Genomic DNA, 20,736 nt, shown 5'->3' with positions numbered 1-20,736 from the left:
AAGCACAAGCTACAAACACACTTGACTGTACACTGGGAGCCATTAGGGGGCGCCAGTGTTCAGGGCGGAGGGTGAAGAGCTGCTGGTGGATGATCCGGGTGTTGATGAGTGATGTCTGGATCCTCATCCACACAGACCACGCTGCTGCTGCAGAAATGGACGCCTTTGATTTGTTTCGGAAACTCGGCTCAGGAGCTAAATTCGACCTGAAGAGGTTTGGACAAGACGCCGCTCGGTTTAAGGTGACTTTAACGCGCAGCTGATGATACACTGGCGGGAGGTAGCGACTGATAGCAACAAGAGCTATCAGTTTAATGTAGTTTGGGGCTAACCACGGTTGTTGCTACCGTGAAAGCGTGCTGCAGTGTTTGTTCTGGGGTTTCTTTTACACATTAGGGAGATCGGGTGCCTTCATATCGCACTCCACTAGATGAGTGGTGTATTGTACACCGACAGTGACAGTCCTCCTGTCTTTATTTCACAGGTTGGCAGGTCTCCGGTGGTAAACTCGTCCTCACATCCCCTCTCTGCGATCGATTACTTCGGCGCAGGGTCGACCAATGGAGCCCAGAGCAGCTCCAAAGGCCTGGAAGAGGAGGATGGTGATGGAGAGGAGGGTGAGGTGGGAAGTGATAGTGGAGATTCAGGTGCAGGAGGGAAAAGGAAGCAGAAGGATGAAGAGAGAGACGTGAGGACGAAAAAGAAAAAGATGAAAATCAGGAAGGTGGAAGGTAAAGCATGTGGCTGTTTGCTCACTGTGGTTATTTCACATGTTTCATTAAGCTGCCAGATATTTTTATATGACATGTGTGACACAGTTCAAGGATTTATTAATTCATATTCTGTCAAGTGTAAGTTGACTTTTGTTTGAACAGAAACAGAAAATGTTTTCTGTGATGTTGTCACACTAACAGAAAAGCTTCTGTTAAAGCATAAGCAGAAATATATCTGCTTTTATATTGCATTGTCTGTTAGTAGTTAAAATGCCCTAAACTCTCTGGGCCCAGCTTCTAAACTGTGAGGATTTGCTGCTTTGCTGCTCTGCTTAAGGAGTTCGGTCTAGACCTGCTCCTTTTGAAAAGTGTCCTGAGATAACTTCTGTTCTGAATTGGCGCTATACAAATAAAATTGAATAAAATTGAATTGAATTGCTTTGGGCTTGTTATGTTTTCATTAAGAAAACAAATAGACCTAATGGTTAATTAATAATAAATCTAAAAAAAATAAGATAGATAATAAATAATGATAATTAGATGCAGCCCTAGTGTGATGTACTGTATTAAACCACAAAGTAAGTATTGCAGAAATACCAAATTATTTGCTTGACATTGTTAAAAATCACTACAGTGAATTTGTGTTTGTATTCTGGTTTTATGAATGTTGCAGTTCCAGATGTGGGTCACATGACCATATGTATCATGAGATGAGATGAAATGAATTGAAGTATCAGATTTTACTGTTTATACAGAGGTAGCTTTAACATCTCTGTCTGTATTGCAAATCAATACATTTTATATCATTCTATTTTATCCATAAACTGTTTCTCAATTTCATTTTAAAGAATATGTTATATCAAAATATTTCTAGATATATAAAATGAAATGCACTGTGATTTTATCCATTTTGCCCAACACTGCTCTTTACAGTGTGATTGTAATGGAAAGCTTCTATCACAACAATGGTAGGTGATGACATTTAGAATGAACATGATGTAGCTCTTCATATCAGACTCACTTCTGTTTGCTGTCTTCTGTTTGACTGTGACTGAAGCTGGTGGCGGACCACCAAAAGACACGCAGGGAAATGGCATCACCTGGACCTCCTCATTGGACAGAAAGATCCAAAACCTGCCGAGTGATGGGAAGGAGAAATCCTCGCTGAAGAGGCTGAAGCATCTTCATCAGGAAAAGGTCCTCATAGAGACACGACTTACAGCACAAGATTTTATGTGATTGTGATGATAAAGGCACGGCTGTATCTGTGCACTGACCTTGTCCTTGTATCTTGTGTATAATCCATTTCTCTTGATTTTAGGTGAATCGTATTCGCTCTCAACACCGTATAAACGTGCACGGCTCCGACGTACCCGACCCTGTGTGCACGTTTGACGAGCTGCAGTCCGAGTATCGCCTCAACTCGTGTGTCCTCCAGAACCTCAAAGACGCAGGGCTGGACTCCCCAACGCCAGTACAGATGCAGGCGATACCGCTCATGATGCATGTGCGTGCAGACACACACACATTCTTTGATGAATAAATCGTGTACAGGCGGTGGTTTTGTGAATGTTTCAATGTGCCTGGTTTCTTGCTCAGGGTCGGGAGCTGCTGGCTTGCGCTCCCACTGGATCAGGAAAGACTTTGGCTTTCTGTCTCCCGCTGCTCGCCCACCTGCAGCAGCCGGCCAACCTGGGCTTCAGAGCTGTGATCATCTCCCCGACCAGAGAACTGGCCAGCCAGGTACCCAACACACATGGACACACACAGAATGTTTTCTGAAATACTTCCAGCCAAATTTCTCATCAATGATAAACATCATATTTATTGATATCAAGGAAGGAGACCTGAAGACATGAGCTTCCAGGTTTCAGTTTCGGCTATTGCTTAAGTTGTTTTTTGTTAAATGATGCATGTATTTTTCATTGTTACCAATCTGTTTTGTTGTGTTGTGTTTAGACATACAGAGAGCTGCTCCGCCTGTCAGAGGGAGTAGGATTTAGAGTTCACATCATAGACAAAGCCTCTCTGGCAGCCAAGAAATACGGACCACAGTCAAACAAAAAATATGGTAAGAAATGGAAAAACTTTTTCACAGAAGAGGTAAAATATAAATAAAAAGGGGGAAACACAAATTGCCTTTACCTCAATGTTTACCTCCTACGTTTCTCTGTGCAGATATACTCGTCAGTACTCCAAACAGACTTGTCTTCCTTCTCAACCAGGATCCTCCAGCTCTCGACCTCAGCAGGTAACACTGAATGTCATGCTCTTCGAAACGGTTTCTTTCTCAAAAGTTAGGTTTCACTCACCGAAGCCCGCCGTGTTAATCCTTGAGATCTAACAGATGTGCTCAATGCATTTCCTCATTCATACATTTATTTGTGATACCGGAAAACCTGAGTTGAGTCCAAAGCTAGCTGATTTTGTAGTGCAAGCCGCTCTCTGTCTCCACTGTCCACTGATTGATTGTGGTCTCCTGTTGCTGCGCAGTGTGGAGTGGCTGGTTGTCGACGAGTCCGATAAGCTGTTCGAGGGCGGTAAGACGGGCTTCAGGCAGCAACTGGCCACAATTTTTCTGGCCTGTTCTAGTTCAAAGGTGCGCAGGGCTTTCTTCAGCGCCACCTGCACAACAGATGTGGAGCAGTGGTGCCGTCTGAACCTCGACAACCTGGTGTCTGTCAACATTGGACACAGGTAATAATCTACCTGTAGAACTTACTTTGATGGATTTACATCGTCTTTTTCTTGCATTAGAAAAATGTATTTATCATCCTCGTAGAAATACGGCCGTTGAGTCGGTGGAACAGGAGCTGCTGTTTGTTGGGACGGAGAACGGCAAACTGGTGGCGATGAGGGACATCATCAAAAAAGTAAGGGCACTCCAGAGAATCTACTCTTTGAGCTTATAAATCACTCTTTATTCATTATTTTCTGAACTAGATCATCACAGTCATGCACATTTTGAATATAGTTACAAAAAGCTTTATAACTAAACTCACCATTCATGGGGTAAGAAACACATGGAAGAATACACGCGATGTTCCTTTATGACCCAACATTAAATGAAAATGTCTTCCTTGCCTTTTTTCAGGGTTTCCTGCCGCCCATGCTGGTGTTTGTGCAGTCTATAGACCGAGCACGGGAGCTTTTCCATGAGCTGGTGTATGAGGGCATCAATGTAGACGTGATCCACGCAGATCGGACACAGCAGCAGGTACACACACACACACACACACACACTTAATACAGTGTATTATGGGTCCTTTTTAAAGTGCACCCTTGTATTTAACCTCTGCTCTGCGGCTTTTCTGTTTCAGAGGGACAACGTAGTGAACAGTTTTCGCTCTGGTAAGATTTGGGTATTGATCTGCACGGCTCTGCTCGCCAGAGGAATCGACTTCAAAGGGGTCAATCTCGTGCTGAACTACGACTTCCCCACCAGCTCCGTGGAGTACATCCATAGAATTGGTTAGTTTTTATATATAATCAAACATTAACTGATTAGTCAATGGACAAAATAATATTGATAACGAATAATCATCATTTATCTGTAAAAAGATCAAACATTCAAACATCAAACAATATTTCTTACTTTAATATAATTGTGAATTAAATACCTTTTTTAGTTTGTTTTTTGAAAAATGTTGGATTTATCCCAGCTGACTCGATGGCGATATGTCATTATGTTTGATCCTGTGTGGTTTCCTTTTACATATCTGTCCTTGAATCCTCCCTGTCTGCTCATCGGTCCCTCATATATCTTCCTGTTTGCCGTTCCTCAGGCCGGACTGGTAGAGCTGGACATCAGGGGAAGGCCATAACCTTTTTCACAGAAAATGACAAGCCACTGCTGCGCAGGTACGTGGATACATGAACCTCACAGAAAGTGCAGACTGACTTCCTTTGCAGATAAACAAGAGCATTTTGTTTTTGTGCATGTGACTGAAAGTAGTCTGTTTATGTGAAGGCCCAGCTGTGGTCTTTAAACAGCAAACATCAGGTGAGGCAGACAGGTCATCAGATAATTAGTGCCAGGCCAAACCTGACATTACTGCTCTGAGGAATGTTTACAACTTTCAGGACCTTGTAAGCTAATGGTAGGTAGTGGTAGCTACCTCCCGATGTTTGCCAAGCATTTAAAAGCACAGAAGGCCAGTGGACATTCAACCCAGTCGAGTGAAGGTGGAGGACAAAAGCAGCATATAGGGGGAAAGTGAGGTAGTAGTCCGCACACTCCCAAAATTTAAATGAGACCTTTTCACCTTCAAGTCTTCAAGAGGCAAAAGCAAAGTATTTAAGCCAGTATTCATTGTGAAAGATGCATCAGGACCACTTACATTACTAAAATAGGTTAAGGATTTACTTGTTTACCTGCTTGTTTCCTGTTGACATCTGCTTTCAACATCAAGGCAAAAAGAAAGAAAGCAATTTGGAAGATAATGTGATGTCTTATACATGTATCATTAGTGAACTAAATCAAGCACACCAGCACTGTACTTCAATGTTTTTCTTAGAGCTGTTTTAACAATTTGCACCTTTTCTCTGAATGCATTTTTCTTTCAAACAGCATCGCTAATGTAATAAAACAAGCAGGATGTCCTGTACCTGACTACATGATTGGCTTCAAGAAGATACACAGGTAAAAGAGATGGATAATGATAATAAAGCTCCACAATAACAATACATTTAAAGACATTTCTGCTCTTTTCTCTTTTGCTAAATTGATGAGTTTCAGTTTTGGTAATACGGTTGTCCGTCTTTATTTGTTTTGTGTTCAGCAAAGTGAAGCGGAGACTTGAGAAGAAACCTCCCAACAGAAGCACCATTTGCACAACTCCTCGCTTCTTAATGAAGAAGAAAGGCAACGCACCGAATAAAGGACAGAAAAGAGAGAAGCAGGCAGCGAGTGAGGAGCAGAAAGGACCGAGCGGATCTCAAACTGCAGTGCAGCAGCAGAAAGGGGAAAAGAAGGCAAAAGGACAGGGGCTGAAGAAAAGAAATAAAGCACAGAAAGAAAGGGGAACAGAAAAACACAAGAAGGCTTCTCAGAAAACTGGAGCCAAGTTAAAAAAGTAAGGAAGGTGTTTGTGGGAGTGTCCATGTTTATTTAATGGTCTAACTAGATCTGTTTTATGTTATAAGAGCTGCCTTTTTATCTGACATTTACACAAACACAATTTTTCCCACTGATGTGTTTTTTTTTGTTGTTTAAAACACATTATCAGTGTTTAGTCTTAGTTTTTTTTTTAAACAGCCACTTTCTCTAACAAAATAATCTGCTGTCATATAAGTATGACCTATGAAATGTTTTAGATATGCTGCCACCCTATAAAGCACTGACCACTTTTGAAACAGAATGTATTCTTAATGCCACAACGTATAAAACTAATACTAAAATATGTCTAGAATATGCTAGAATTTAAAAAAAAATGGTATTTCTACAAATAAAAACATGTGCAATCAGAATCATTTCAAAGATGCTAGAATAAAAATACAGTTTAAATACTGTACTGTATATCTTGAGCTCAATAAAGGTAAAAAGCCCCAAATATATATTTAAAAAATAAAAAAGATAACGTGAACTAATTAAGATTTTTTTTATTCCCACCAGGAAAAAGGGGAAGAAAAATAAGCCACAGGAGGAATAAAAGGAAAGTGGAACGAGCAGACTGATGGACGTGGATTTTTATTTTTTTTTTTTTTGGATTCACTGCTAATTGTCACATTTGTGCTTTGTATTATCAGAGTATAAAATAAAGTGTTATATATATATATATATATATATATGTAGTTATTTTTTAGATCTTTCTTGACATTCTTTAAAAAATAAAAAATAAAGCTGTGAAGTGATTGAGTTGAACTAACAAGGTAGACCCAAGTACACTGAACAAGACATGGGTTATGAAATCCTTTCAAGCTATTTTTTATATAAATAAAACCATAAAGAAAATTGTGAGAGAGATGAGTCATCGAGTCCCTTAAGATTTTGAATACTCATCAATTACTCTGGAGAAATACTTAGGTTCTATTGAAAGGATAAATTCTACTTTATATGTCTCGGCCTAATGTAAGATGCAGCTTACTGACAGCTGCAGTTAAAGGACATGTAAGCAAAATGTTCTTCTGTCTACAGCACAGGGAAGATTTATATTTATATAAACTTGGCTTTTTATTGTTTTATTGCAAACTGGTACACAGTTATGACTAATTTATGTAGGGTAAAAGTAAAATACTCTGAACCTAGCAGAAGCAGGACTCAACAACTTACATGTAAAGCTGTTCATTATAGTATAGACATATATTCCTATTTAAAGCTCATAGTGGTTCACTCTTTTGAAATGGTAAAGAATAAAAAGAAAAAAGACAATCTGAATTGAAGAAAGCTAACGGGTAGCAAGACAGTTAGCTTGGCAAGACATTTTTCATGAAACAAGCGAAGACAAAACAACCCCAAAAATAAAAATTGTTTGCATATACAGTACCATATTTAACAAATAATTATACACCTAAAAAGAAGAAAACAAAAGATTATCACTCGAAACTGGACTGATAAAAAGATAGTTTGACAAATTGTTTATATGCGAGTCCATATCTAATATATTAATCAATGGTATCAGAGCCCGTCTCTGATGGTATCCATCTGCAAGCTTTCTTAACTATCGCGATACATCTGCCGCGAGATCTCGCCCATGCATTATACAGCAGGAAACCCCGTCCAGTCTTCCTTTCTCAACATGGCACCGAAGGTGAAGAAGGAAGGTTTGTCAACCTAATCATTTTAAGTGAATAATTCGCACATTTTACAGTAATAACGTCTATAAGATTCACTAGATGTGCCCGAAATGTGAAGATGAACTGACTGGGGTTCCAATAATCTCAGAGTATTACTGCTAACTCTATAAATATATAGATGAATCACACACCGTCTCCGGCGTGTAACGTTAGCGATGTGCCTGAACGTGATGCTAAGCTAATATTAGCATGTTAACGTTGCAGTGTATTCGCAGCTATTATTCTGTCTACACAGTCTGTTATGGACACGGTTAGTTTACGTTAAGTGTCAGCAGCCGTCATTATTATGTTACATGTCCCTGTTTTGTGATAATAATAACATTTGTTTAAACTCGGCGGTGTTGGAAACGACCCGTTAGCTACACGTGAAAGTTAGCAGTTTGAAGTTGCTATGGCGTTGTAAGAAAACTAAATACAGTATCGAGACTTTGGCCATGTTGTTAGTTGCAGAAATCGTCGGTTCTATAACTAAAGATACTGAGGGGATGTGTGGCGTTTGTGTCCAAGTCATGTGTGTCTCACCGTATGTGTGGGAGCCAGTGTGGGAGTATATTGGTGGTCAGTGACTGAATTCATTTTAAAACCTAAAATATGTGTAGTTATTTAGTCATCCCTAAGAAACCGCTGTTGATACTGAAGTGAAGATTGGTTTAATCATTACTTTAATGTCTTGGCTGGTCAATGTAAATTCTGCTTTTCCCAATCACATTTGACATAATCAGATTACTCCAATGTTTAATTTAGTTGGTTGAGCTATTATGTCAAATATTGCTAATATAATGGTCCTTTTTGCCATATTTCCTAAGTGTCTGTGCCCCCTCGGACCAACTGGAGGAGCACAAACTACCTAACGGTCTTAACAAATGCTATTTCTCTTTCGTAGTTGTCCCTGCCAAGACTGAAGCCAAGTCAAAGGCTCTCAAGGCTAAGAAGGCCGTGCTCAAGGGCGTACACAGCCAGAGGAAGAAGAAAATCAGGACTTCTCCCACCTTCCGTCGCCCTAAGACCCTCCGTCTCCGCAGACAGCCCAAGTATCCTCGCAAGAGTGCTCCTCGCAGGAACAAGTGAGTTACAACGACGGCATGCGGCTGAACAAATGCAGATTAAACCCGGTGCACATGATGGTAAAAGCGATCAAAGTATGAAAAAAACATGATTCCAGCTTTATAAACTACTGATGCATCCAACTTAAACATTTGTTTTTAGATGTTTGAAGTTGAGAACAAGCAGGAAAGGCTTATGACCATGGAAGTGTGAGAGCTAATGTATTTCTTTTCTTCCGTAGGTTGGATCACTATGCCATCATTAAGTTCCCCTTGACAACAGAGTCCGCCATGAAGAAGATTGAGGACAACAACACACTTGTGTTCATTGTTGACGTCAAGGCAAACAAACACCAGATCAAGCACGCTGTCAAGAAGCTGTATGACATCGACGTCGCCAAAGTCAACACACTCATCAGGTAGAAATCTTATCCCAGACCAAACTGAATACCAGTTTCGTGTTGTGGTGTTAGATATTTAATTACTGGACACTATTTGGCTCACACCGTCTTCAACATTCATTCATAATTTAAACCAGAACAGTGATTAATGGTATATCAGCTCATAGTAACGTCTGTAGTTTTTGTTGGACTCAGGAGTGAACAATCTTAGTAGTTGATTTGCTGGACAAAATATACCTCTTCTATACATGTGGTTTTATTTACCGTTGTAAATTTAAACTTGAGCATAGATTTTGCTTACCACCCTCCTTTCAATGGTCCATCTTATGCGTGTGTTTTGACCCATGTTCAGGCCCGATGGTGAGAAGAAGGCGTACGTTCGTCTCGCACCAGATTACGATGCGTTGGATGTTGCTAACAAGGTGAGTTTTTAGTATTTTAAGAGGATTTTATTTAAAGCCAGTGCAGATCAACACAATTGTTGTATTTGCGTTCAGAAGTTGTCAAACCTGTGCAAGTGATGTAAACTTTTATTTGATCTGAATGTTTGTGATGCATTCAAAGGAACCACTGATGCCAGATAGCGCAGGTACAGACGTATTCACAATATTGATGAACATTGTGTAATTTGTTTTCTTTTTGTCTTTTTGTACAGATTGGCATCATCTAAACTTTGGCAGAGACTTGTGGAAGAATAAATATTTGTATAAACCTCATTTCAGTGTCGGCGTGTTTTGTGAGTCTTCACACATGGATACGTGCAGTAAATTAGGTTTGACATGCTTTTATCACCACTGCCTGAGTTTTTTACAATATACAATTTCAGGATTTTTCTCTGAGATTAATTAACCAAGTAAGGTTACTTTGAGGGAGTTTGTGTTGACAGAAGTGTCTGAAAGCATCTCCTAACAATACCACCTTGTCGTTTACTAGAGTAATTAACAGGGCTTTCATTCAGATTCACACTTACGACTGGCTTTGATCACTCAGTGTATTGGAGTTGTGCAGTGGTTTTTGGTCTACCACACAAATGTGCAAGTGATTTTAAAATGTGAAGATGGTTTCGTGCTTTAAAATCTTGTTTGTAGAAAGCAACATAAGCATATTGGGTCAGTTGAGCTTTATGTGTGATGCATTGACAAAAGTAGGTTTATTTTTGTCCTGGGTGTCGGTAATGGCAGCTGCTTGGTTTAGCATGTCATCAGACTTGTACTATTCTATAATGTTGACATCTTGTAGAATTGCTGTGTTTTTTATTTTGAGTGATGTAAGTTAGGCTCTAGTAATGGTAAGCAGAATTAAAAAAAACAAAACAAAAAACCCTGCTGGTTCAAGTTCCCTTAGCAGGTAATAGCTGTGCTTATTGATTGATTAAAGACAGTTAAACATTCTGCTCATTATAGTGGGGTAATAAATTAATTGTAATTAAAGTTTAAATGATGCAAAAAAAAATGCCTGAATTGTAAAATTAAGACTTAAACTACAGATATTTTCATATATACAGCTACTAAGGACTCAAACAAGTAACAATCCAGTCAAGTTGAATATGTATACAGAATGTGTAGAATCATTATCCTTTAGTATTCCATATAGAAGAAGGGGCCACAAGGGCAGCAGTGCTGCTTCGTGATAAAGATATGTTTGGTTTTTAAGAAGAAAAATGATTTAAATAAGGTGTGAAGTCAGTTGGGTTTTTTAATAGTTGTATCACTCAGCCCTGCTGCCGATAGGTATGCTACATTAAACTTATATGGTGTGTGTATACAGTATATTGTTTTTAGATCCACTGAATGCGAGTGTAGACCACATCACTTAATATTTCAAATGCAGCACTTGACCACAAGTCACTGTCCAGGCTGTGAAAAGGACCAAGGCATATTAACTTGTATATTTCACTTCATGAATGATTGAACAATTTTTTTCAGAACAGAACCACCACTCACCATAGCTTTTATATCTGTCCTTTATCTATTGATTATTTTCACTCCAATTACTTACCTGCTGCTGTGACGAGTGAATTTCCCCGTTGTGGGCTTAATAAATATATTAAATATATAATCTATCTATACAAGTTTTGTGTGAAAAAAAGTCATACTGTAGGGTGTACAGCAATTCACAAAAGTCAGTTTAATTTGAGAGTTGGGTGGTGTAAAGATTGTCTTTCATACAGAAAATCAGCATTTCCCTTACATTGATAGTTTGCTTCTCGTAGTTTGAGTGTTTCTCAATATAAAGAAGTGGTCAAAACAAAACAGAAGCCCTGCAGTACTTCTGTTAACTTCATAATGTCTTGGTTTTTTTAGGGCTTATGATGTAACTTAGTAATTTCTTGTCTACTTGTGACCACTGTGCTTTATTGGAGATTTTCCATAACAAGGTTGATGACTACCGTATTCCAAACATGAATCAACATCTTGTGTAAGTTAATCAGACCTGTGTAGCTGCTTCTGTAAACGTGATCTACAGTAGTTGCTGACGGGACTTGACACACTAAAAGGCTTAATGACTGTCACCTGAGCATTAACCCATCAAACTGATACCACAGTGCTGCTGTTACAAATCAAAGTATAATATGTTATTTTAGAAACGATTTATTGAGGTTTTGTTTCACATGTTAAGTTTAATGTAATGAACAGTTCACTTCATTGAACACCAATTGATTTATAAGATTTTTAATACATTGTTGTGATATTTACTGATAACATGATGTGAATATGGCCAATAATAGCACAATACTAATATCAAACATTCCCTCAGCCCTAATGATGAAAGCCAGCTGACGTGTGTAAAAAATCTGATATTATTGTACTGAACATCACAACTTACTGTATTTTTACATCTCTTATCAAATAAATGTAGGTCTGTAAGTGTTATCTGGTTATTTAGATAAATGATGTAGAAACTTGGTGACATCATAAATGTCTCTTAGGATTAACATGAACAGGTAAGTCACATATTAGGGAGCGGGGGGGAAAGCACAGCAACCTTCCTGCTCTCTCCAATAAATATAGATTAGATAGATATTGCTTACATTCAATCACATTGTTATGAAACTGAGCGGCTCACAGCCTGCAGGTTATGAGAGGAAGGTTCGGACTGTGCCTTTAACCAGGCCTCTGCAGATTGGGCACTTTCGCAGTGACGGTGCACACTCTTTGCACACCACCAGGTGTCCACATGGGATGAAGACAATGTTCACTTCTTTATCCATACACACCTTGCAGGTACGCTCTTCCTGCAGGCGCCGCAGCTGCTCCTCCATGGGGAGGTCTGAAAAGAAAATAAATGATTAATTTATCCATCTTTAACTCCCAACACGTTGGTCTGCATTCCTGCCTGAAATCTAAGTATCACGATTATGTTATGTTGAGTGTTCTCTCATCAAGAGGTTACATCACTGTTAATCTCTACATTAAATTGCTCCACACAGTATTTATGGCTATAACATGTTATAAAAAATAAATATTGCATTAGACAAAGGAAATATTGTTTCATGTAACATTTACATCTAGGAATTTCACATCATCGTACAGATGTTAAGTAAGGACTGATACATTTTTAAAAATAGAAGCTACAAAGTGCCTTACAGTTTAAAATAATTAAACAAAACAATAAGCTGTCAGGATATTGAGTTCTGCCTGAGACTAAGGTGTGTCTGTATACCTGAAAGATCTTGGCTTGGTGATGCTGCTTCATTTGATTGGGCTGAAAATGTGAAGGAGAACATGTAGTTAGCACAGTCTTTAATGCAAAACAAAAACAAATGTACTCTCAATGAAAACTTGTACTTTGCACCTCTGAAGAGCTATCTCATGCTTAAAGGACTAGTGTGTAGGATTTAGAGGCATCTAACAGTTAACTGAACACGCTCGTTCCAAGTGTGTAAGAAACTACAGTGGCCATGAAAATGTATTGGTAAAAAACCCAAAAGGCCTGATCTAGAGCAAGTGTTTGTCTGTTCTTGGCTACTGTAGAAACATGGCTGACTTCGTAGAAGAGGACCTGCTCTCTCTATAGATACAAACATCTAACACGACCATTCCTATGTTCAGGTGATTAAACACTAATGAAAACAATATAATGAAAATATTATATTTTTCCCTTTCTGCCAATGGAGCCTCCTAAATGTTACACACTAGAACTTAAAAATGTTTCTACGTCTACGTTCTTTCTGTGACAAGTGTTGTCAGAAGGTCAGGGTTGTGACGTACCCATGAGATCTCTGAGCAGGTGGACATCGTTTTTCTGGATCCAGTTGCGAAAGACCTCGGCCGTGGCGTTTCCCTTGGTGAGAACGAGCTCTATCAGCCTGGCAGTTTGCTGCTGGGCAGATGTCTGAGCCTTGAGACCGCTGTACTCCTCGGGAGCTGCGGGTTAACAGGGGAAGAAGAGTTACTCACAATCACAGCCACAGCTGTATGGTACAATCACCACTCCAATTATTCTCAGATAATTTGCAAAAATATAATTTGTCAGAAATAATAATAAATTCTACAAGGTAAATTTTACTAGTATAGCTCCAAATCTTAACAGAAGTTATCGTTAAAATCGTTATCATTAAGTTCTTTACAGAGACCCAACAGTTCGCACCATTGGCAAGCACTTGGTGACAGTGGCAAGGAAAAACCTTTTTTTTTTTTTAAATTAGCATCCATATAACCACTGAAATCAAACTGAAACACAGAAAAAGGAGAAACTTACACAACACATTTTGCTCTCTTAAATGCTCCAACACTGGCTCAACGCTCTTCAGACGCTGGATCAGCGCTGCCTGGTGTCTCTTCACAAAGGTGAAACCATCTGAAGCAAGAAAGAATTTATTGTTCATGGTCTTTAAACCAAGAGCTGCTGATAGTACCACTAACACATTACATTTTCACCACCATCTGTACCTGATGCCATCGCCTCCGCCAGCATCTCTCGTTCTTCTTCCCTTTTCTGGTCCTCTGCACTCAGCAGGTCTGAAACCAGCTCCTGAACTGTTCTGTAGTTCTCTCCACTGGTCAGGATCTTGCTCTGCACTGTTTGCTTGACTAGACTACGCTCGAAGCCCATCTCTAACGCAGACTTAATCACAGGGGTGTTCATCATGACAGCGTCCTCAGACCGCTCCTCTCCCGGACCGAGGTGAACCACTAAGAGGAAGAGCTCAAGCTCAATGATATATTCAATAAGTATGTTGTATAAAGTCTAAAATCTTCACAAAATTCAAACTCACCAGGTGGATCCACAAACTCTCTGGAGCTGCTGTCTCCATTTGTTAAAAGCTTTTGAGGGAGAAAACAGAAAAATAAGGGTTTTTAAATGACTTGTTCTACGCCAAATGTTTAAACCAAGAACAGATTTTTATGCTGATCTCTACTAACCTGCTCAAACAGCCGAGGGAAGCGAGCCTGGATCTGGTGAACAAACTCTTGTCCTTTCTCCTGAAGCAAATACTCACACCTGCAATTAACCAGAGAAACACAAATACAAACATATGAGCCATCTAAATACCATCAGATTATTAGTCTTGCCGGCCTTTTCGTTTTGTTTCCACAAGTGCAAATTGTGTCAAATTAAACAATCAACAACAACAAAACAAAAAACAAACAGCTGTTCTTACCGAGGAAACCATTTAGCGTGTTCTACCCAAGGATCATCTCCGGACTCCCAGCACCGCAGGCCTCCATCGCAGCAGAAACACTTGACATCATCATTACGACCTTGAGGGTAAACAAAGAGCTGTCAGTGTCACAAGTGGTTTTGGGGGGTTTTTTTTAGGGAAAGAAAAAAAAAACGTGGTAAATCTGAAACACGTTTCGTTACTCAGCTCTCATTTCCTCTTTTGCTTGATACTTGCAGTAGTAAATGTATCACGTTTGAATGAGATCACATTCATAAACTGGTGTCCCTAAAACATTTCTGTCAGGACTTTCCAGGTCGAATGAAAACAAACACGAATATAGATTTTTTTTTAAATCAGATACTGAAAAAGATCTGTCAGCAGTGGACACCCCCAAACAGGGGGAGAGACTCTTACTGGTATCAAAACCCAAAGGGAAGGAATGGAAAAGAAATGACTTCTTTCTATTCTGAACATTTTGAATCAATTCTGTGTAAGACTTTGAGAACTTTTTAAATGACAGCTTTATGATTTAAATACTAGGATTAATTTTGATTTAGAAAAATAAAAATAATGACCCTCAATCCTAAACAAGTACCTGCTATAAAAAGAGAACATCATTATTACTTTTTGGGGGCATGGCTCTTTATAGAACGTTAACCAAAATCTAAACGCTCGAACATTATACAATCTTTCCTCTTTCCCCAGGGAAGGGACAAATCATTTACTGACTTTTTTTGGCCACACGTGGAGAGAGTTCAACAATCTGTAACATATTATCACCATATAAAGTTGATATTGCGTACGTGTTAGCAACCAGTTGTTTTTTACACATCCAGTAGACATGGAGCAACATTATCAGGTCACTGTCATTGAATAACTGTGTCTCTTTGATATTATCCTTACCTACGTAGTAGAAACCAGCTTTAGCCAGCTGGTCAGGCCGGACAGGGATACGGGACGGCCAGTTGACAAAGGTGAGCAGCCTCTCTTCGCTCTGCTGCATGGCAGGGTTGGAAACATTACTGAGAGCTGGAGCTCCTGCAGACAGTTGAGAAGTTACTCCCCCAGATCCAGCTCCAGCCAGCGAAACGTTGTCAGCTCTGTCCCCCCGCACAAAACGACAGTTTGGATAATGCCTCTGGTGTTCGGATACGGCTCGGTCACCTGGCTCCCAGTTACTCAACTGCAAATACAAACTTCTGTCATGTCCACTGTTCAAACAATTATCAACCTGACACCCACTTATCCTGAATGGTACAGCCTGTGTTTGTTAAGGGGGACGTACTGTAGCCTGCTGCCCACTTCTGTCAGTCCCTGTGAAGCTACACACCTGTCCTCCACAGCTAAAGCATGCCACTCTGTCGCCCTGGCCCAGGTAGTAGAAGCCCGCCTTGGCGAGCTCAGCAGGAGTTATGATGGAGAGTGTCCAGGGGTGGAAGGAGTCCAGGCGGTCCTGCTCTCTGCGCATGCTGGGGTTGTGGCACGTTGGTCTCTGGTGGGACATATCTTCTACACCACGAGAGCTAAGTGGGCTAGAGGGTGGTGGAGCAGAGAAGCCCATGTTTAGGTAGCCAACCGCTTCTTCACCTTGGCTTGCTGACGGGTTAGGAGCAGCTGGCCCTGGACCAGAAAGCTGGAAGAAGCAAAATATTCAGAATTTAAACAGATAACAAGTGACTCTGTTCTCAAAAAGAAACAATTTCATTACTTTTCAACAGCAATGATATTTTTTTAAAGGTAGAATGGTGAACTTTCTTACACTAAGTGTAGAATGTAATTAATTTTAAGAAAAACATTTTTTTTTATCTTACTGGTATGGCTGGGGCAATGCGGAGTGGGGAGAAGGCGGAGTGAGATGAGGAGAGTAGGTTGGCTGTAGATGGGAGGCTCTGGATGAACGAGCAAGAAGGAGAAAGCTGTCTGTGTTTCTCTGTTGGACAGTCCCCGGCTTGCCATCCCTCTGCCGTCACGTTACACCTGAAACACTGTACGCGGTCACCCACGCCAGTGTAGAACCAGCCTGCCCTCGCCAGACTTCGCTCTGTGACTCCCGAAGCTGGGAATCGAGCAAAGGTAGAGATGCGGTAGAGCTCTGGGGATGAAAGAAACATTTTTTTGAGATAAGAACGTATCAGAAGGTCAGATTAAAAAAAATAAAATGCTAATAAACAGAACAGAATAAACAGATTGGTACCTGAGGAGTTATCATATTGCAGGTCAGGAGGAGGGCCGTTGCGACACAACCCCATCAAAAACGGGTTGTTTTTGAGTTGAATAAGAGTTTCCATATTTGTTTTTATGTAGAGCAATATGTGGGCAAAAGAGATGTCCTTCAAAGGGAGAGGGGTTTGAGAAAACCCAAGGTCTTGCTCTCTCACACAGACACACTCACTCACACTGAGACAGGCAGTAGTAAAATAGAGCAGAGGGAAGAAGGGGAGGGGATTAAATCAAAAGACAAAAACTTTGAAAACGAAAGCGAGAATTGGGCAAATGTGAAACTTAAAAGAGTGCAGAAGAAACAAAACTACCAGGAACCACCACCATCAGCACTAAATACAAACTGCAGGTGGTTCCCAAGGAAACATTTGTCATTTATTTTCCTCAAACATCTTATTCCCTGCATACAGCCTATACTTCACACCTGGATCCATTTTACCTGTACATAGTAGAGGGTACTACCCCTGAACAATCTGCTGCTGAAACTTCAACCTCCCCACCCTCAAATCAAAAATCATAGCATTACACTGTGGTCAAATCACCCAGGATCAGTATACACTTTATTATCTTGTATATTCAGCAAAGACAAGTCAAACTGAAACATACGGTATGTGATTATGTGTACAAACATTATAAATTAAATAAATGTCTCACGCACACACACAGACACACACAGACAGACCAAGGGATATGTGCTCTCAAACCCCTCCCCCCATCTCGGACATCCCTTTTGTAGGTGTCTAAGCTTCCATAATTGAATAGTAAAAACCCAATAAGAAAATGTTTATCCTCCTTTCGTAAGGATAATCGACGTCCCTCTTCAGTTTAATGAGAGCAGGACCTGTAGAAGAAAAGAACAGCATTGAAAAACATTGAATTTGTTCATATAGAAATGTTTCATGGAGGACTTTAACTTTTTTGTATGTGTTTCGAAGTCATATACCCTTTGGCAGGTTCATCATTACAATCAGCAACGTTCAATTCTATACAAATTAACATTCTTTACTTTCCTATTAGACTTCATTATTTGAGTATTTCACTTAAGATAAGTTTTATAGTTTTAAAACAGTGCCAAAACAAAAAGATAGATAATTTGTTTTGCTGTCAAATTGTATTAATTCTAACTCCAGTGCAACATATGTATATAAAAAAAGAGGAATATATTGGGAAGAAAGATTTTGTGCAATCATTCACTGGTGAATAATTACAAAGTGTGTATGGCTTCAACAAATAAATCTGGCAATTAATGATTCACATAGTCTAAATTACAATTTCTTAGGGCTCAAGGTGACACGGTTGCTTGTTCTGTCCGACCAACAGTCAAAGCTGGCTACACATTACAGAAAAGCAACAAACTCTCACATTTGAGAGTCCAGAAACATAAACTGCTTGGCAATTTTGAATCAATTACAGATGTCAATAGGCCAATATACCCTTATCACTGGGTACTTCATTTCCCATAACGCAACCAAGAAGATAACTCTGTTTGTGCCTCGTAAATGTCTCTCAAACTTCATGCACTTTATGTTTTTAATCTCAGGGTTACTTTATAAAGCAACAGATGACATCATTCAATTGTTTTCACAGTGTTAACACTAAAGTGTGGAAACTCGGTGGAGTACCCCTTTAACAAAGCTGCCAACCAATTTCCTATCAATCTACCCATTACTTATTTTGGCCTTAAAGTCCAACCTTTCGGAAATAAAGTGAGATATGACAGAGTGGTATTTCTTCTGGGTACTTTCCTACAGCGTCACTCACCAAGCACCTCCTGGTTCAGCTCTAGCTTACTAATGTTAGCACTGTGTGTCGCACTATTAATAATACTATAAACATTATAATACAGTTCATTTTAAACAGGTGTTCTTGCATAAAGCATCGATTAAAACACACAGGTAGATAAAAGTTGCTGAGTGACATTCAACCGCCCACAGAAACCGGTTTGTACACGATCAACGGACATTAGCATGCTAACGCTAGCCCTGCCAACGCTAATATCTGTCAAACTTTACACGTCCCCGCAAACATTAATCTGCTCAGCAGCGTGAAGAAAGGACACTAAAACTGCTTCTGGTGTCTCAGACATACGGGAGACAACACATACGCAGTTCAGTATCAGTCCCTTTCCGCTGGGTAAGACACTCACCGTTACGCAACTGAGTCCGGATGGAAAGTCCCAGTGTCCAGGAAGCTTCTCGTCAGCCGCCGCCGCCTCCCGCTGCTTCCGGTTACCAGTGAAACGAAAACAGAACAGAGAATGTAAACTGGTTAGACATTTCTCAGGTAAATCCCTCAAGGTAATGTCAGTCTCTGCCCTGGAGTCCCTGAGCTCTGCTGGTTTCATCAGCCCTCATATAGATGAGTTATACAATGAACTGTACGTTAGATCAGAAGCTTTCATGTTGCCATGCATCAAATGCTTTTGTTGTTACAGCATCTGCTGGAAAACTAGGATATTAAATGAGTGCAAACACACAAAGGAGACTGTCTTACAAATTAATAACGTTAGATAGTGTGTATAAATAAAGATCAACTCTGAAACTGCACATTTTGTCACAGTTGCACTGAAACAACCTTATTTTGGACCTTAAATTAAAACCATAAATATGTTGTTATGATTGTAATCCTAATATATGCAAAGATCTTTTTGTGACTGGCAATATCAAATTAATATTATTCTCTTGTTAACAGAGTCTTATAATGATAAAAAAAAAAATAATGAAAACCTCACATTAAACAATTCCAACAACCTGCAGAGAGCTGTAAACCTGCTACTAATAATGTCTTTAAGTCTTTAATCTGTATAAATATTAACACATACACATATATACACATTACTATGTGAACAGCTAATCATTTCATACAATTACTAATATAAGTTATTAATATATTACATTATATATATGTTTATACTTAGGCTACAATGTTTCCAAGGTTACATGTCCAATAAAATTAGAAATGTAAACAGATATTTTTTATATAACCTGTTGTAAACAGAGCTAACACTTATTATATTACTTATAACTTTCTCCTCACTATAGCGACAACATTACGTCAGAAAGTCGGCAACCTGTCACTTACATTATCCAAAGTTTATAACTAAAGTTAAAATAATCGAACAAGAAATATTGTCAAAAGATACTTACATGGAGGCCCTGTTGAAGTCAGATGGTGAAGACACAGTGAATCATGTGAAGGCATCATTTCAATGAGTGACTTTACTGTGTGGTATTCCCCAGTTATAGCCACGCCCCTTACCACAATGACTGCGTTAACAAAGATTGACCTTTGGCTTTGTCTCATCCCCCTTAATCCAATTCTTTATAAAGTACCTATAATTCTTTCAAAACATGTGCACAGTGCCTGGGTCCCTTCAGGGGGCATTTTTCTTATTTTCATAACTGGTATTGATGTGTTTCACCAGTAGTTTCATGACAGTACAATCATATAGTTGAGTTTACAGCTTAAAGAAAACACGTTATACGGTGGAGTAGGTCTTTAATAATTTTCCATTATTGACTGCTTACACACTGATCTTTTAGTTTAGTTAATTAAGATAAATAAAGATTTTATTGTTATAAGATCCACATCTTCTGGAAATCCCTACAACCTTAAGTGTTGCGTTCAAGAACAGGTCTACAAGGGAATAGTCTTCAAGCTTTTAATTGTGTAATGATAAATGTATGGCAGTGCACTTGATTATGTTGATATATATATATATATATATATATATATATATATATATATATATATATATATATATATACTAAATCCAGGACTTTCTGGAAAGCAATAGTGACACTGAGTGGACAATCCTGGTGACATAAGATAACTGATTGATTGGTTTGATTTGGTATTCTTTGGTATTTCCAAAGAAGTGTTTTTCATATTGGGGTTTTCAAAAGGTTTTTGATGACATTGTGGTTGGATGCCAGTAATATAAAGATATATCACGG

The 20,736-nt window shown here is 39.3% G+C and overlaps 3 protein-coding genes across 5 annotated transcripts; 2 read left to right on the top strand and 1 right to left on the bottom strand.

The window, feature by feature from the left end:
- Positions 1 to 79: 79 nt before the first annotated feature.
- Positions 80 to 6,488, top strand: ddx52 (DEAD (Asp-Glu-Ala-Asp) box polypeptide 52). Its single transcript, XM_051401661.1, has 15 exons — positions 80 to 242; positions 485 to 731; positions 1,771 to 1,910; positions 2,035 to 2,220; positions 2,313 to 2,456; positions 2,673 to 2,784; positions 2,892 to 2,964; positions 3,207 to 3,410; positions 3,496 to 3,586; positions 3,808 to 3,930; positions 4,034 to 4,184; positions 4,499 to 4,574; positions 5,284 to 5,355; positions 5,495 to 5,788; positions 6,328 to 6,488. The coding sequence occupies exons 1-15, from the start codon at positions 90 to 92 to the stop codon at positions 6,362 to 6,364; spliced, it is 2,103 nt and encodes a 700-aa protein (XP_051257621.1). The 5' UTR covers positions 80 to 89; the 3' UTR covers positions 6,365 to 6,488.
- Positions 6,489 to 7,383: 895 nt separating this feature from the next.
- rpl23a (ribosomal protein L23a) lies at positions 7,384 to 9,668 on the top strand. The gene is made up of 5 exons (XM_051400792.1): positions 7,384 to 7,475; positions 8,392 to 8,572; positions 8,794 to 8,970; positions 9,305 to 9,374; positions 9,608 to 9,668. The coding sequence occupies exons 1-5, from the start codon at positions 7,406 to 7,408 to the stop codon at positions 9,620 to 9,622; spliced, it is 513 nt and encodes a 170-aa protein (XP_051256752.1). The 5' UTR covers positions 7,384 to 7,405; the 3' UTR covers positions 9,623 to 9,668.
- A 1,859-nt stretch (positions 9,669 to 11,527) lies between these two features.
- birc2 (baculoviral IAP repeat containing 2) lies at positions 11,528 to 19,992 on the bottom strand. 3 transcript variants are annotated; one of them, XM_051400789.1, is made up of 14 exons: positions 19,927 to 19,992; positions 18,927 to 19,001; positions 16,755 to 17,621; positions 16,372 to 16,652; positions 15,846 to 16,193; positions 15,464 to 15,743; positions 14,558 to 14,657; positions 14,319 to 14,397; positions 14,171 to 14,219; positions 13,845 to 14,087; positions 13,654 to 13,752; positions 13,164 to 13,319; positions 12,616 to 12,657; positions 11,528 to 12,222 (listed from the first exon to the last, which is right to left on the bottom strand). In XM_051400789.1, the coding sequence occupies exons 3-14, from the start codon at positions 16,846 to 16,848 to the stop codon at positions 12,029 to 12,031; spliced, it is 1,965 nt and encodes a 654-aa protein (XP_051256749.1). In that variant the 5' UTR covers positions 16,849 to 17,621; positions 18,927 to 19,001; positions 19,927 to 19,992; the 3' UTR covers positions 11,528 to 12,028. The 3 variants fall into 3 exon arrangements, with proteins under 3 accessions (XP_051256749.1, XP_051256751.1, XP_051256750.1); XM_051400791.1 differs by having other exon boundaries at positions 15,891 to 16,193; positions 19,927 to 19,991; XM_051400790.1 differs by having other exon boundaries at positions 18,927 to 18,998; positions 19,927 to 19,949.
- Between the last annotated feature and the right edge of the window lie 744 nt (positions 19,993 to 20,736).

This window comes from Dicentrarchus labrax, unplaced genomic scaffold, assembly GCF_905237075.1.
Source record: "Dicentrarchus labrax unplaced genomic scaffold, dlabrax2021, whole genome shotgun sequence".
Lineage (NCBI taxonomy): Eukaryota > Metazoa > Chordata > Actinopteri > Moronidae > Dicentrarchus > Dicentrarchus labrax.
The sequence above is the reverse complement of the archived record's forward strand: the minus strand, read 5'-3'. Positions and strand labels throughout refer to the sequence as shown.

Coding starts and splice junctions, on each gene's coding strand:
- ddx52 (XM_051401661.1), top strand. CDS start 90: ATGATCCGGGTGTTGATGAGTGATGTCTGGATCCTCATCCACACAGAC. Junction 2,965..3,206: donor CCAGCTCTCGACCTCAGCAG/GTAACACTGAAT, acceptor GTTGCTGCGCAG/TGTGGAGTGGCTGGTTGTCG. Junction 3,931..4,033: donor CAGATCGGACACAGCAGCAG/GTACACACACAC, acceptor TTTCTGTTTCAG/AGGGACAACGTAGTGAACAG.
- rpl23a (XM_051400792.1), top strand. CDS start 7,406: ATGCATTATACAGCAGGAAACCCCGTCCAGTCTTCCTTTCTCAACATG. Junction 7,476..8,391: donor ACCGAAGGTGAAGAAGGAAG/GTTTGTCAACCT, acceptor TCTCTTTCGTAG/TTGTCCCTGCCAAGACTGAA. Junction 8,573..8,793: donor AGTGCTCCTCGCAGGAACAA/GTGAGTTACAAC, acceptor TTTCTTCCGTAG/GTTGGATCACTATGCCATCA.
- birc2 (XM_051400789.1), bottom strand. CDS start 16,848: ATGGAAACTCTTATTCAACTCAAAAACAACCCGTTTTTGATGGGGTTG. Junction 14,398..14,557: donor CACGCTAAATGGTTTCCTCG/GTAAGAACAGCT, acceptor GGTTAATTGCAG/GTGTGAGTATTTGCTTCAGG. Junction 12,223..12,615: donor ACCAAGCCAAGATCTTTCAG/GTATACAGACAC, acceptor TTTTCTTTTCAG/ACCTCCCCATGGAGGAGCAG.